General features: G+C 43.5%; 2 protein-coding genes across 8 annotated transcripts in view; one reads left to right on the top strand and one right to left on the bottom strand.

Moving 5' to 3' along the window:
• SULF2 (sulfatase 2) overlaps positions 1-15793 on the top strand; it is a 118262-nt gene that overhangs the window by 96447 nt on the left and 6022 nt on the right. For all 7 annotated transcript variants that reach the window (XM_032704551.1, XM_032704546.1, XM_032704545.1 and 4 more), the window contains 5 exons: positions 3954-4161; positions 9899-10142; positions 11912-12008; positions 13637-13731; positions 15566-15625. In XM_032704551.1, the coding sequence (XP_032560442.1) occupies positions 3954-4161; positions 9899-10142; positions 11912-12008; positions 13637-13731; positions 15566-15625 (704 nt within the window). The remainder of the gene's footprint in view (positions 1-3953; positions 4162-9898; positions 10143-11911; positions 12009-13636; positions 13732-15565; positions 15626-15793) is intronic.
• NCOA3 (nuclear receptor coactivator 3) overlaps positions 15536-15793 on the bottom strand; it is a 76901-nt gene continuing 76643 nt past the window's right edge. The window contains exon 25 of the transcript XR_004359977.1: positions 15536-15721. The gene's annotated coding sequence lies outside the window, so the exon portion shown is untranslated. The remainder of the gene's footprint in view (positions 15722-15793) is intronic.

The following is a 15793-nucleotide window of genomic DNA, read 5'->3' as shown; positions in this document are numbered from 1 at the left end:
AGTCAAAAAAATAGTTGAGAAGAGAGGAGTCTTTCTGCTTGAATCTGAGAGATGTAGAGAAGATATGAGCTAATTATTTTAAGTCAACAAGAGCAGAGCAGTGATGTGTGTGAGACAAACAATGGGAAATTCAAATTGTCTGTTCCCTGAACCCTGTCCCACCTGAGCAGCAGGACAAGCTGCCAGCAAAAGCAGTACAACTACCTCTTGTAGAGTGGGTGTATCTCTCTGGATTTTGCTGTTTTGTCCTCATTACCCCAGTGAAAAATAACACAAGGAGCAAACCACAGCAAAGGAGAAGAGCTATCTAAACTGTCACTGTGCTCTTTCAGACAAGGAAAAAAACATACCCTGACTACTCATGAATCAGTTTAGACTGCAGGTTAGAATATTTCTAGCCATTAAAGCAGTTTGTCTGTAGCTCACCATCTAGTGTGGCAGCAACATTGGGTTCAGAAAGCTTCTGCATAAATTAAACACGACAGATATTACTGAAGTGTTTTTCTCAGGTTACTGGCAAAGACAGAAGATTTCATTATCCTGTGCAAATGTTGATTCCTAGAGCCCATATTGGTAAAACTGTTAGGGAGCCTTGCTGGCACTGATCAGACTGTTTCACTTTTTACTTCTCTAAAAAGGAACGGAATCTCTTTCACTTAACAAAAAGAGGAGCTGATGAGACACAGCATGAGGAATTAGGGCTCAGCTCTGGAAGCTGGGTGTTTCAATGGGATATTTTCTTAGCAAGGCTTGTGTGATCAGCCCTTTTCCCCCCCAGAAAGCAGTGTCAATTGAGAGAGACTCACTGAGGGAAACGAGTGAATTGTAGGGAAAAAATCCTGTAGTCATGGCTATTTATTTCTGATTTGAGCCTCTGATAATGACTTTGAATTAACATCTGTGATTGCTGTAGTGGTGAGAAGACACTGATGCACAATAGTGCAAAAACCACTTCATGGCATTGAAGGCTGGGAAGGAAATAACAGGTTTTTAACACATAATAAAATACAACATGTCGTCTTCTGCTAAGGGGTCATGTGCATGTTCAAGGTGAACAGTGTTGCTACAAGAGAACCTGTTCAATCTACAACTGCTGCCATTAAGATTCATGTTTCATACATAGTGGAGTCCTAATTTACCCTTGGGTCCATGTAGCAGATAGTTTGGGCTGGAGGGGAGAGCACACCTTACAAACTGTGGGTTTGGGGTTGGTTTTTTTGCCTTTGCAGTGCACATTTGAACAAGATTTCTGTTCACCACCACCCACTTCTCCATTGAACTGAAGCCCAGACTCCTCTGCTTGGCAAGCAAAGGGCTGGGCAGCATCAGTGGGGTAGGGGATGGAGCAGAAGTGTCAGAAGAAGCCCAGCACAGCTGGTGGCAGAAGGCAGGAGCTCAGCAAGGAGCTTGGCCTGCCTGGGGGTGGGGGGAAACCTCCAGCTGGAACAGCCTCAGTGTGTAAATGAGGTGTCCAGAATGTTTTGCACAATGTGAGCTTGATGGACTTCAGGACATATTGCAAAAGCCATTTATTTGGTGGCTGTTCTGACAAGCCTTGCAGGAGGAAAGAAAGGCTCTTCCTTTGGAATTTTGATATGAGCTGGGGTGAAGATTGTAGGGCAGTCTCAGTTTTCCACTGACTCTGGGCTGGTGTTAAACTCCCCTCCCTTTCAAGTGTTATGAGCTATAGAACTTGATTTAGGAACACATCATTTGCCCTAATGAAGAAAATACCTGAACAGTTTGGTGCAGGTAGTAAACTGAGGGGACTTTGTTTTCTTGACTGGTTGAGTTAATCCACTATTTATAAATAATTGTGTTTTGCTGCTGGATAGTTATCATGTGTATCTGTGAGCCAAAGTATCTCTGGGGCACTCTGAAGTTCTTCATATAGAGATTTTATTATGTCAGTGATTATTTCTTAAGAAATATTTTAGTTGTTGCCAGGGTTTCATCACAGAATCAGGATGGTTCATGTTGGAAGGGACCACACTGTTGAATCTGACACATTCTCACATATGCCCAGATCTATTTTTGGGGGAAAAAAGTAAAAGCTTCTTTTTTTTTTTTTTTTCCTCCCCTGCATGTGTTCAATGTTTTTCTTCTAAAGTAATTTATGTGGCTCTGCACTGCAGTCATTCAGCAGTGGACCTGTTCATGCATACAATGTACCCTTCCAGCAAAGCCTTTAAGATGTTTTCACTGTAGCATAAAGCTGCATTGGAAAGATTTAAAGTGCACCAAAAATTAAAGGATTTTTTTTTTCTGGTTCACCTGGAGGGGAGAAATGAGCATCACTTTCTTGACAAGAGATGAAAGAAATAGAGAAAAAATATTTTTGGGCCACACATCAGAGCACTTGCTTGCAGTAATTCTCATCATAGCATTTGACTTGCCTTCTGTTGAATCCTCATTTTTCTTGCATTAGACACCTATGGCACAGAGCTCTACTGAGCAGAAAATGCAGTTTGTGTGTATATTTTCAAAAATAAAGTTGAGATTAATTGAAGTGGGAAACAGCAACAAACATTTTTACGTCTCTTTTTGTTGTGAAAGGAACCTCTGCTTATTCTAGTGAAATAACTTTTAGTTCACACCTCAGTCTGTGCATCAATCAATGTTTGGCATTTATAAAATTAAGAGAGCAGTGGGTAAATGTGTAGTGCTCTAGTTGGGGACAGTCATGCAGAGGGGTCTGATTCAAATTTCTTATTCTCAGTGTCTCTCCTTGATTTCCTGTGATTCCTTGTGCTGAAAGTGAAGCGAGGTTTATATGCATCAGTGCAAGGCTTGGGAGCTGTTTTTCCTTCTGTCCTTTTATTTTGGAAGATTCTCAATATTACAGTGAGTCCTGGAGGCACAGACTTGGGATTTTGTAATAGGAAAAGGGAGGAACTCTTCTCAAGACTCGGCAAGAAGCTGAAATGTTTTGGAGAGGCTCCATTTAAAGCAGTAGCAGCTGCTCCTACAAGGGTTTTTTTGTATCTTGAAGCCTCTGTATTTGCTAGAGTGTTGGTAAGTTAAGGAGTGGGTGAAATCATTTTGGGAAGTGGGTAGAACTTCTGTGCCAGGTTGAAGGCAGCTGAGCTGCCTTGCCCTTGGTACAGCTCTGACAGCAGCACAGAGGGAACTGTGAGCAAGTTACTTCAAGTTTTGAGTAACAAAGGGTGTTGGAGATAAGAGATGAGATTTTCCTCTAGTTTGAGTGCAAGAGGGAGAGGATTCTCAACTTCAGAGGCATCCAGTGCAGCTCAGCATTGCCAGTCTAGCCCCAGGGGTGTTGAATGGGAAAAGCTGTTATGAGAAACACCCAAGATGGAGATAAACTTGTCCAACTACAGACTTCCACAGATGCTCTGAGCCTTTTAAAGGTCAGTTAAGAGAAACAGGCACTTTTTGCAAGGCAATCCTGGAGAACACTCTGTGCCTGGAGGTGTTCAAACCCAGGCTGGAGGGGGCTCTGAGCAACCTGGTCTAGTGAAAGGTGTCCCTGCCCGTGGAAATGGGTTTGGAACAAGATGGTCTTTAAGGTCCCTTCCAACCCAAACCATTCCATGATTCTATCTGGAGAGCTTCCACAAAGTTGAAGGTTTTGGTCCCACAGAGTTGTGGGTTATAAATGTAATGAGATTATCAGGATTCTTGGTTTATGCCACAGTTATGCTTCTGAAAGTTGTCACTTGTCACCTCCGTGTTTTTAGCTGTTGTATTGATTTTGTTAAGAAATTTCCATTGTTCTGCCTCCAAGAAACAAAATGAGAAACAAATGTGAGGGTGTTCCAAAGAGTTCCTGGTCTGTCTGAAAATGGAAGATTGCAAAAGCTCTGGTTTGGTAGTAGGTGACAGTTGAGCCCCAGTTTGCTACAATGAGGAACATCTGATAGATTGTTGGAGTTGGCCATTAGACAGAGCTCAGCTGGGACAGAGTTTCAATGACCAAATTTTTCTTCCAGAAATGGCAGTGTGTGGAAGATGCCAGTGGAAAGCTCAAGCTGCACAAGTGCAAGGGAATGGCCAACTTGGCAGCTGCAGGCAACCGCAAAGGCACCTCCAACCTTCTGCCCAAGTATTACAGCAGGAACAGGGAGGACTGCAACTGTGAGGAGAATGAATACAAGCTGAGCCACGCTGGACAAAGAAAGAAACTCTTCTCCAAGAAAAGTAAGTGAAGCCACTGCATGTTCTGTCTCTGCCTTGGGAAGCTGTTACAGGTTTGTTCCCTGACGGGCACAGTCGTCCTCGCTTTCCTGGGCATTCTGTCAGTGTGTTTGCTGTGTGTCCTGTCTGTGGAACAGTGGGCCTCATGTTGGACAATCAGACTTGAAAATATTTCTGTCTGTAGGAAGAATGTTTTGTTCTGGGAAATGCAGTGCACACACCGAAGGGGCAAATTGCACCTGGTTATTTAGGCCATGGATCATGAACAGTGTTCTGCAGCAAATACTCCAGTTTTCAGTAGCTGCTGCAATGTTTGGAGGTGCTGCTGCAGTAATTTATTTTTAATAAGGATGTGTGTGCTTTGTTACAGAAGCTGCTTGCTTCTAACATCCTTTCCTTGTGCTCAGTCAGCAGAGACAAGGCTGACTTTTAACCAGAGATAACGACCAAAGGGGATGACTGTTTCTAGTTCCCTTGGCACAGATCAGGTGCTTTCTTTAGAAAGTCCATTTTACTGACCTTACTCAGACTAACAAATATATTTGAAGTATATAGCCTAATTATAGATTAGAGGCAAATGGAAGCACAGAATTATTAGTGACTTGTAATGTTTCTTTCGTCTCACTCCACAAATACAGAGCCTTAATTATTTAGCAGATTAGTCTTTCTATATAATGACCTGGCACAAACTTCAAACAGAGAGTTTAAATTGATTTTCTCCCATTATATTTGCTTTGCAAGCTGATTAGTAGCTACTAAGCTAATTTTTAGTTGAAAAAAAATTACTGGTTCCAGGGTGAAATTACTCAACTATACTTGATGTTTAAATATGTGGCACAGCAGATTATCTAGTGTTATTTAAACACTGGAACTTGCACTTAATTGACTACTTCCTTTTTTAAAGTCCCAGAGAAGAAAGTTCAGTCCTGGGGATTCAAATAACAGGTGAAGATTGAAGGCACTTAAATGAGAAGAGGAAAACAATTTAAGTGAAGGCAACATAATGCTATCTGATAGCACTTAACACTCACTTAAGTACTTTTCCTCAGTGCTTTTCTAAACATTACCTAATTTCCACAACATCCAAAGGAGGTGGTTAAGTGCATAATTACCTTTAGTTTATGTGTGTGGAGAGGTTGAGGTAAAAGAAGTGAAAGTTGCTCCCTCTAGCAGGGCAGTCAGAATGGTGTTTTTTCCTGTGTTCTGCTCAGAGGAGGCAGAGTTTTTACACTTCAGCTCCCTCGCCTCGTTGGACCTTAAGGCATAAACTTCAGCAGCTCAAGATAGGATCTTGCCAATTACGTTGCCACTGCCTGTGTCTTAAGTAAAATAATTACATCCACAGGTGCTTTGTCTCTCCCTCTGCCCACATCCTGTGCTCTGCAGGGCAGAGGTGAACTTGGACCTGTTGGCAGAGGCTCTTTGGTTTGCTGTTGGCTGTTCTTTCCCATTCACTCATCTGATCTATCACACCCCAAATGCAAATGAGCACAAAGCAGTGCAAGTCAAGGTTTTCCAAACATCTTATGTGGAAAGCTGGATTGTGTATAGTAAGAGGGGGACCTGGATACTCCTGATGTGTATTTGGAGTTTTATGTTCTGTTTCACGAGACTTTGGGGTAAAGTGCAGTCTGTGCTGGGTTGTTTAGTTCTTAGGGAACCTTTGGGGTTGGCTACTCAGAATTTGGTGAGTGCATGAGATTATCCTGCAGCCCTGTTTGAATGCCAGTAAATTCATCAGGTTGAACAACTGCTAAATAGAAAATAGACATTTCAAAGTGGACTGGGGTCATGTCCTCATGAGTGCAGCAGTTCCCAGCAGTAGTGTGGGTTTGAAGGAAATGCCCTGACCAACCCCTGCCTCCTGTTGTGTGCAGCAGGGATTTGCAGAGGGCAGTTTTGGAGGATTCTAATCTACAGACACCTGCAGAAATCCAGGTTGGATGCCCTGCACGTGTGGTGCCTCAAGCATGTTGCAAACCCTAACGGGGTAACAAGGATTGACCTTTCAGAAAGATTAAACCCACTTATGTATAGTGAGAACAAGTGGTCTGAAAGGCCAGACTAAATGGCTGATAGAGGGGCTGGAGCACAACCTGTTTTGATAAAATAATTCTAATTACTCATTTTCAGGTGCATCAGTGCTTTTAGCAGGCATCAAGTGTTTTTTTAGATTGAGTCAGGTCAGTTTTAAAATGGGATCATGTCATGTATGTGCCATTTGGGCTGCCTAAAAAATGCATAATTTGCACACAAAGCTCTTAAGTGCCAGAACCACATAAGCATTAATATTTGGTGTGTCTGGGTTTAGGTGTCAGGAATATTTGAATTGTTGCATACGTTTTCTTTAGTGTGGTTTTTATTCTTATAAGAAAGATGAGATAGAGCTTTGCAGTAGGTAGAAAGTTTAAAGTATCAGTGAGCTCTTAAAATCTTTGCCTGTTTTGTGGTCTGCTGTGTTCTTATTGGTGTGGATTTGATCTCCTCCTCCTGTGATGGGCAAGTTTGTGTGATTAAAGGAATTCTCAAGCTGCATGTAGGGAAATGATGATAGGCCACACAGGTTTGTAAACAAACAGAAATGTGTACAAAGGGCTTAGTGCATCATTATTCCAATTTTCCTGTCATTCATTTTTCTTTTGAGGTAGTCTCAGTGCTGGAGCAAACTGGCATTCTTTGTTGTTAAAAAAAAATAATCAGTTACTTTAAAGATAATGCATTTTGAAGTATGGTTTTTCATAGCAGTTGTGAGAAATGGGATACAAGAAAATTTTGTGGGTTGGGTGTTTTTTCCTCTTTGAAATACCTAGGGATGCAGGTTCAAAACGTGATTTCGAGAATTCCCGTGGCACACAGTGCCCAAGAAAAAACACCTCTAAACTTTATTGATATTTCTGGACACTGGAGATACTTAAAAAAAAAAGAAAGTCTTTAAAGTGCCCGATTTTACTTTGTGTCATGGAAAAAGAATGCTTTTTTTGTCTACCACGTGCAAAGTATATAGATGTTAGTGGGAAGTGTTCCTTTGAGGTTCCAATGAAGACAGCCGTGCTGGCTGTGTGATCCAGGAAGACCCAGGTGGATGGATGGGGCACTGAATTCAGTTGGCTTTCTTGGCTTCAGTATTTCAGGGCTCCATTTTGGGGTTTGGCTCAGTTTGGGGGTTGCAACCTCTCAGCAGTACCATCTTTAAGGCAGGTGGTTTCTGGACTAGCTGAGGAAGAGAGGCATTGGGACTCAGCTTAGCAAAGCTGAACTTCAATAACTTGAAGAAGGGAGTACAGATGTTTTGGGCCAAATATTTAACAGCCCTGGATCTCCTGGTTTTGGGCTGTGTACAGAGGTAAATTGATTGGAGAGTAAAATGTGAACCTGGGAGAGGATTGACTAGTAAGTAATTAAACATTGGCATTTATGCCTGCAGTGCACTTTGCAGGTGGGAGAGCACAGCACAGATGAATATTGATCTCATGAAATATTTTAACCACTTCCTCAGAAAATGGTAGAGTTTGGTGCTGATCCCAGCACGGAGTCAGTGCTGGGGGTGGGATAAAGCCCTACAAACAAGTCCTGGAGGAGCTGCCTCACTGCAGCCCTGCTTGTTCCCTGCAAGGCTGTCTTGGTTTGGCTGCAGAGGGAGGAGAGCTGCTGGCTCCCAGCTCCTCAGGGATGTGTGTGGATGACTGTCTGTGGAGGTCCAGCGTGCTGGATTTGGCTCATTAGACTTGGAAGGAAGATAAATGCTTAGTTGGGGTGAGCTGAACAAGATGAAACGAGGGAGTGATTAAAGAAATGGGAGTTTATACTTTGAATCTAATTGTTAGGGTGTAGCTTTTTGGAACTTTCTCCTACATCTGAAAAGATGGGAGTTTCCTTCTCGTTTAGTCAAACATTTCCTGAATGGGTGCCTGAAGTGGGGCTGGTCTTTTGTGGCTTTTTTTATCCCTTCAGCGGTGACTCACCTGGCTTAATATCAGCAATAAACTTTGAACCACAGGTGGAAAATGTGCAAAGCCAGCAATCCAGCTGCTATTCTACTTTCCGTGTGTGGTGCTGACAAAAATACAGTGCTTGGCCCAGTTTCAGGTGAGAGGAGATGTTTATTTCACTTCCCACAGTCTGCAAAACGCCTTTTGAGACTTTGCAGTCTATCTGAAGTGAACGTAAGGCTTCCTGAAGAGAAATCACTGCATCAATGCCAAAGCATGACACGTATTTCTTTTGTCAATTTTGGTTGTTCTACCTCCAATTCCCCCCCTTTTTTCCCCCCCCTGCTTGCTTTGCTGGGGAGATTAACCCCTAGAGAAAGCTGGTTTTTCTATGGGACTTGGGAATGCAGGAAAGATCAGTCAGATCTCATTTGGCACACTGGTTGAGTTTTCCCGTGAGCAGGTTGCAGAGGGAAGTTCCATCTCAGGAGATGTGTTTGTCTGTGTGAAGGAGAAGTGATTGAAGGAGGGGCTCAGTTTTCCAGTAATGTCTGAGGTAACTCCAAGCCTCATACACAGAGCAAAGCCTCAGGCTCCCTGGGGCAGGGAGCAGAAGGGACTCTGTGGTGCTTAGGTTGTACTTTTTTCCCCAAGGAATGAGGTGATTGTGCCAAGTCCAGTCAGTGACTCTCAGCAGTCACTGGTGGTGAGCAGGAAATACAGGCAGAGATGGACCCATTGTGCAGCAGGGAAGTTCAGATATACATTTAGATTCCACGGCTAGGTTGTATTTGTACCATTCCAGACCAAACAGAAGAGGAGTTCTGGGGATCTGGGCTGGAACAGAGAACTTTGGAAAGCAGTCATGGTGAAAAGATCAATGAGAATCTCATAGTGCACAGTGGCAATTCATAGCAAATGTTTCATTTTGCTTTTGGGCTGCAAATTCAGAAGCAAAGTCTGAGGGAGTGCAGAGCACTGGAGGGTGGTGCTTTGTGGAGAAACTCATTGATTGGGATGCACGTCAGGAAAATAACTGTGAAGCAAAGAATCAGACGTGGATAAAAGTACAGATTCGGATATTAATCCCTCTTGAAAAAAATCAAGCATCCAGCCTTGAAGATGAACACAGGATTGAGAAAAGGCTCAGGCTGAACACGGGGGATACTGGGACAAGTTCCTGGAAGTGTTGGGGGATCCTGGCAGAGGAGCATTGTCAGGAGGGCAACAGAAGGGCAGAGCCTGGTGGGTGGGGGTACCCGGTGTGACTGTGGGTGGGGGTACCCGGTGTGATTGTGGGGGTACCCGGTGTGACTGGGGGGGTACCCCGTGTGACTGTGTGGGGGGGTACCCGGTGTGACTGTGGGGGTACCCGGTATGACTGTGGGGGTACCCGGTGTGACTGTGGGTGGGGGTACCCGGTATGACTGGGGGGGTACCCGGTGTGACTGGGGGGTCGGTGCCCGCGGCGCGGCTGCCACCTGGTGACCGTGGGCAGAGCAGCACCCACCTGAACGAGCTCTTTGTTCTAAGCGATGCCGCACTAGAACGTTTTCTTTCCCCTCTGCCATTCGTTTGTGTCTGCGTTGTACCTGCCCTCTCCCTGCTGTGGGGTGTCCGTCCATCCCTCTGCCCGTGCCAAAGGTGAGGAAGCAGCAGCTCAGAGCAACAACTGCAACAAAGGCTGTTTGTCAGCCACTTAATTCCAAACAGCACAGTGTGGGCTGGTTGTTTTCCCTCCCAAGAACCACAGAGAGGAGTGAACTGTAACATGCTGCTTCTGCCCTTCTGTCACTTCTTTTTCCATGTAGAATTCAAACCAAACTACGTCCGGAATCGCTCCGTCCGTTCCGTGTCTGTGGAGCTGGATGGAGCTGTTTATAACCTGGGATTAGAGGATGGATACCAGCCCATCTTCCCAAGGAACATCTCCAAGCGTCACAAGGTGCAGAGGGCTGTTCTCCGTGAGGAGGAGGACAGGGACATGGGGGAGTACAGTGGCACTGGTGGCATTGCAGAGTACACAGCCCCTAACCTGATCAAAGTGACCCACAGGTGAGTGCTCGGGGTAGAGCTGGAAAAGATTTTGGTGCTTAAGTGGCTGCTTTACATAAATGGGTGGGTTAAAGTGTGCTAAGCATGTTGGACACCCAGTCTAGCTTCACTAAAATTCATATTCCAGCCTGTACAACAGCCTTTGGTTCTGCTGTATTTTTGTCAGTGCAGAGGCTGAAGAGCTGCAGCAGTGCTTTTGTGTGTCCTGCACTGGGGAGAGGCAGCAGTCACAGATCAGGGCATTTTCCAGAGATGCAACAGTTATGTGACACCTGTGTGAAAACAGGAGAGGCCTCACCCCTGGAAATCAGTGTGACCTGGCCTGGCTGGAGGCCAAAGGCTCTGACTGGAGTATGAACTGGTTTTGGGTCTCTGGTTGCTTTGTGCAAGCTTTTCTATAACCAGTGCTAGGAAAGGGAAATCTGTTTTATGAATGAAGTTGGAGGCACCAGGAGCCTTGGGAAATGGAACATAGTGGGAGAGAGGGAAGGCAATTGTCTGAGCACTCCAGTGGCTAAAAATAATTTCCTCAGGGAAATTTCCTAGGGACTGATGGTGTCTTTTCAACTGTACTCTAATGAGTTTAATCACCATTTCCGCTTGTGAATTATCAGGAAAGCCACCAATCATTATTGACTGTCATTAAATTGTCATTAAATTGTTTAATGACTAACTCATGTAAACATGCAGGAGCCAGTTAGCTGCTCTTGGTATCTGTGTTTTCCATTTAACTTCTGTCCACAGAACTGAGTTAGAGACTTGCCAGTAGGAGGAAAGGGATCTAGGTTGGCATCAGAGAATTGTCCTCTTAACCCAGCTCTCATGAATGTTCAGGACTCATAAATCACCATTTGTGCTTTTCTTCTGGAACAAATTTAATTGACTTTTTGCTGCCTTGCTGGGTGAATCCCAAATTCATACAAGGAACTGTCAGGAAGGCTGTGCATTATTCATGAGGAGTCCCCAGGAACAGTAGCAGAAAAGAAGGCAGTGGGACAACATGCATGAGGTGGTTTAAAGAAAATAAAGGAGTAAATAAAGGAGCTTTAATTTAAACAAGCATTCAGAAATGACTGTGTGGTATTTGACCTTCTCAGGTAAATCTGTCAGGTGGTGATTTTTGTTTGCTTGTTTATTAAAGAATTTTAAAAACTGGATTTTACTAGAAGTCAGTGAAACATAAGGACTTAATATTGCCAGAGGGTATTTTGCCTTTGAAGTCAGGGAGATGGGCTCAAAATTGTATCCCTTTTGTAGAAAACAGCAAAATTTCTTTGTATCTGGTTTGTTCTTTTGGGTTTTTTTCCCCTTTTCTTTATGGTGTGGTAATACATCTTATACTGAGGTACTTTATCATTGCCCTTACCCTTGCATCACTGAGTTATGCACTGGGAAGCTGCTTCTGAGTAATGCCTTCAGTGCTTGCTGGTTAGTAGAGATTTATTTAGACAGTCTAATGAATAAGCAAGAACTCTGTGCAGCACAATTTACATACAGAAATTAAGCAGTCAACAGGTTCTGCTTGATAGAAATAGTTTCCTTGAATTTTTCTGCTTCTTTAAAATTTCCATGGCAACTCAAAGCCAGACTTCTTTCCTGGCTCAGAACATGTTTGTATTCTCTGGAGTGAATACTGGTCTTTGAATTCTGCATGTCATTTGCAATCCATGGTCTCATTTGTCCTGGAGCTGTGTTATTAAAAGCTGCTGTTTGCCTTGCTCTGTGTGTGTATCTCCTGTAACAAACACTGTTTGCTTTTCCGTGCCAAGGTGTTACATCCTGGAGAATGACACTGTTCAGTGTGACACAGATCTGTACAGGTCACTGCAGGCTTGGAAGGACCATAAACTTCATATTGACCACGAGGTCAGTGCTGCTTTCAGAGTGTGTTTTCAGCAGGGTTTTCTGTGGGCTGATAGGATCATGCTGACTGTGTGTGTCTGTCTGTCTGCCTCTGGGTGTCTTTGTCCCTCTCTGGAACCTTTTGAACTTGCTGGCTGATTTCTGAACAGACATTTCAGAGATAATTGAGTTAGTACAAGTTTGTGAAGACAGGATGCTGAGTGAAGGAGAGAACTGCGACTGAAGGCACAGCTGAGAGGTGTCATATGAGATAAATAAGTGTCCCCATCCTGGGAAAAAATGAATCTGGATCTTTCTAACCTTTTAATAGCCCTGCTCTGCCAGTGTACCTCTCAAAACCAAGATTTCAACATCAAGTATAAGACCAAGGAAAAGTGAGGTCCATTAGTTTGGTGCTTCTAGGATTAATTTCTTTTGCTTGCTTGTGCTTTTCTTAACCCTCGCACTTTGGAATTGAATTTTCTCATAGGCTTCTGTATATGAAGAACCTGGAGATGATTTGCCCTATGAAATTTGCCTGTAAAACATCATTTGATATTTTTGTCACTAATATTTAAGAATGTAAGCTCAAACCTTTCACATGTATTGTGTACAACAGAGGATCTGGGGATCCTCTTCCAAGGACCAGGTAGTGGTGGAACAAATGCCAGAGAGGAGCATAAAGGACAGACCTCCTGTAATCTCCTACCAAATTACATAAATTCACAGTTCTGTGTAGGAAGTTCTTGGCCCCCTTTTATGGTACAGTTGACACAGAAGGCAGATACTGAAAAATTTACTAGTCTGCAAAGATTTAAAAGGGCAATTTCAATCTCACCACGCTCTGGTGATTCTCTTTTCTTCAGAAAACTTGGGCAGTGTGGAGTGTCAGAGGACATGAGAGCTCACTTCTGTCCTGTTGCGTTCCTGATTTAGGGTCATGGGGCTGGATTCTTGGTGTATTTTCCTTGAACACCCTGTCCTGTCTCTGCTCCAACAGCCACGAGCTTCCACATCAGTGACTGCTGGTACTGATGGCTCGTGGTAGTTCTGCAGACTGTTGTTCACAGTGGATTACACTGGTTTTTTCTGCTGTGGAGAGAACTGAGGTGGAGGCCTGCAATACCCATCTGAGGGTACTGCACTACCCACTGTGTATAACCAGACTGATCAAAAGCAGGAGTTTCATTTAGTGAAAAAACCAAGCAGTTCACAGTAAAGCCCTGTGGGTGGCACAGTTGACTGCCATGCAAACCCACAGGGCCTTGCTTTCAGAGCCTCAAGAGGGATTTCAGAGCACTCCCTCCCCATCCCCTTCGTGGTGTCAGAACAGGCTGAAATTTAAAGGTTTCATTTTTCTTGGAGCAACCTTTCTCCCCTTGCAAATGTGAGCCCAAGAGGTAAAACCCCAATGGAAGCAGGAGTGTCTGTGTGCCCCCCATTCCCTCTCACAGTCACGAGGCTTCCTCCTGCTGGAGTTTCCTTCTGGAAAATCAGATAGTTCAAAAATACTTGTTAGTGGTGAGAGTCATGGCACAGGGAGTGAAGAGGAAGCATTTGGTGACAGCAGAATGGGTTTGAGAAGGTTAGAGTAAGACTAAATCATGCTGTATTTTTTTAACCTCTGTCTTTTCCATTTGTTTTCCCCTTAGATTGAAACCTTGCAAAATAAAATTAAAAACCTGAGGGAGGTGAGAGGTCATCTAAAGAAGAAACGACCTGAGGAGTGTGATTGTAACAAGATAAGGTATTTCTTGTGTACTTCAGAATAATTATTTGTAGTGTGAAACTGTAACTGATTTATCTCCTCACAGGAGGGATCAGGATCTGGTTTGTTCAGTGGTTGCTTGCTTACTCTGCCCTTGAATGTGCTTTCAGGGGAGTTGGGCTGCTGCCCAAGTGCATGACACACCTTCTCCCAGGCAGGAGTTTAATTGCCTGTGTCAAGTGGTGATGGTGTAACGTGGCTTGTAAACCAGTTAGTTCTGCTCTTGTACTGAAGATGCTGCTGTTAAATATCAGAGATGAATATTTTAAGCTGCAGGGTTCTTTCTGGCAGCTTTGACACGGGCAAATTGTGGTTGTGGAGCAGTGTTACACAAATCTGTTATAAAAACAGTGGGAAGATGAGAGGATTTCTTCCCATTCAGTTTTTTCCAAGGCTGGATGTATTATCTGCTAAGATGAAATCACTGCATTATTTAGCAGCTACATCTGTTGGGAGAAGCAGGAATTTAACAGCTGGTGCAGAGTTACCTGTATTTGTAACCACCACTGGCTCAGGGCAACAGAGACTTCTTTCCCTACTCCAGATCACTTGTGCAGTAAGTGCAGCAGGCACTGGAGTAGTGATCAGGTGTTAAGGTCTCTGCATAGTTGGTTCTTACACAGCCAAACATTTGCAAAGTGGCCACAGGGTCAGCCCACTGATTACATGGAAAGGAGGTTCATAGAATCACAGAACATTAAGGTTTGGAAGGGACCTCGAAGATCATCCAGTTTTTCAGACTAATATAGGTTACACTTACTTGTATTTGTGCACAGCATTTTTAAGGTGACTAATCCTACTCAATCCTAATCAATGAAGTTAATCATCAGAGTTATAAATGTTCATGTGTTTGCAGAACTGCATTGCTTTAGAATTATTTAATCTGTGCAAGGTTAAAAAAAACTGAAGGAGATAGTTCTTTATTAATCTTACTTTGTTAATTTGTTATAAGGATTAAATTTAGGAAAGCTCCCAATAGCATTAAGAATTTAAAAGATTTGTTTTGGAGGGAATTTTAATCTGCTTACTAACTGAATTCAGAACAACATTTATTAAACTTTGTTTGTGTTTGACAATTTTTTTGGGTAGTAACTTTATTAGTAAGAAAACACTGCCATTGGCTGAGGCTGTTTTGTCTCTGTTTACCTTTGGTAATTCCACAGAAAGGAGACTTCTGCAAAATCATGAAAGGGTTTCTGGAGACAGAGGCAAAGCAGTAGGCAAGGGTGTGTATGTCTGCTTACACCCTCATATCTCAGAATATATTAGGCACTGCTCTTGCTGGGACAGTTCAGTCCATCTTGTTAGCTTTCCTGGAACTTCCAGCTAGTAACAAAGGAGGAAACCCCCTTCCCTCAACCCTATAGTGCAGCTGGCATTGAAATTCTTCCATTCAGAAGGAAAATAACAGGAAGGTGGTATAAGCTGGTCATCTTATCAGCTGAACAAATGGGTGACTATCCAGTGGAAGAAATGTTGTAATTTAATTATCAATCTGTTTGCTTTATCTGCCCCATGTAGGGAAACAAGCAGTTAAAACTGAAATCCTAGTAACCTGCAGCTGGAGCAGTGCGTGGCTCGAGCCTGCAGTGCAGTGGGAGCACACGGGGGGTCACTGTGGGCAAAGGAGCCGAGGGAAGGGCACAGGGAGCTGGGAAGGGCCCGGCACAGTCCAGTGAGGCTCTTTATTCACTGTACACTAACGAATGGAGAAGTGACACTGGACTAAATCTGCTTCAAACCCAGTCTGATAGTGTGGTACAAATAGGAGGGGTTGTCTTTGTTCACCAACAATGCTGGTTTTATTTTCCAGTTATCATTCAAAACACAAAACCAAGCTGAGGCACAAGGGATCCAGTCTTCATCCTTTCAAGTAAGTGACGGGCTGTTCCTTTGAAAGAGGATGTGCCAAGTCATTATAACATTTGGTCCACACAAACTAAGCAGAAGTACTAGTGCTTCATTTATCCTGTATTAAAAAGCATAAACACAGAGACACTGGGCAAGGAACTAATGCTAGTAAATTCTGAGATAAGGTTCC

Source organism: Chiroxiphia lanceolata, chromosome 17 (assembly GCF_009829145.1).
Source record: "Chiroxiphia lanceolata isolate bChiLan1 chromosome 17, bChiLan1.pri, whole genome shotgun sequence".
In the NCBI taxonomy this organism is placed as follows: Eukaryota; Metazoa; Chordata; class Aves; order Passeriformes; family Pipridae; genus Chiroxiphia; species Chiroxiphia lanceolata.
This window is presented reverse-complemented; position numbering and strand designations above follow the sequence as displayed.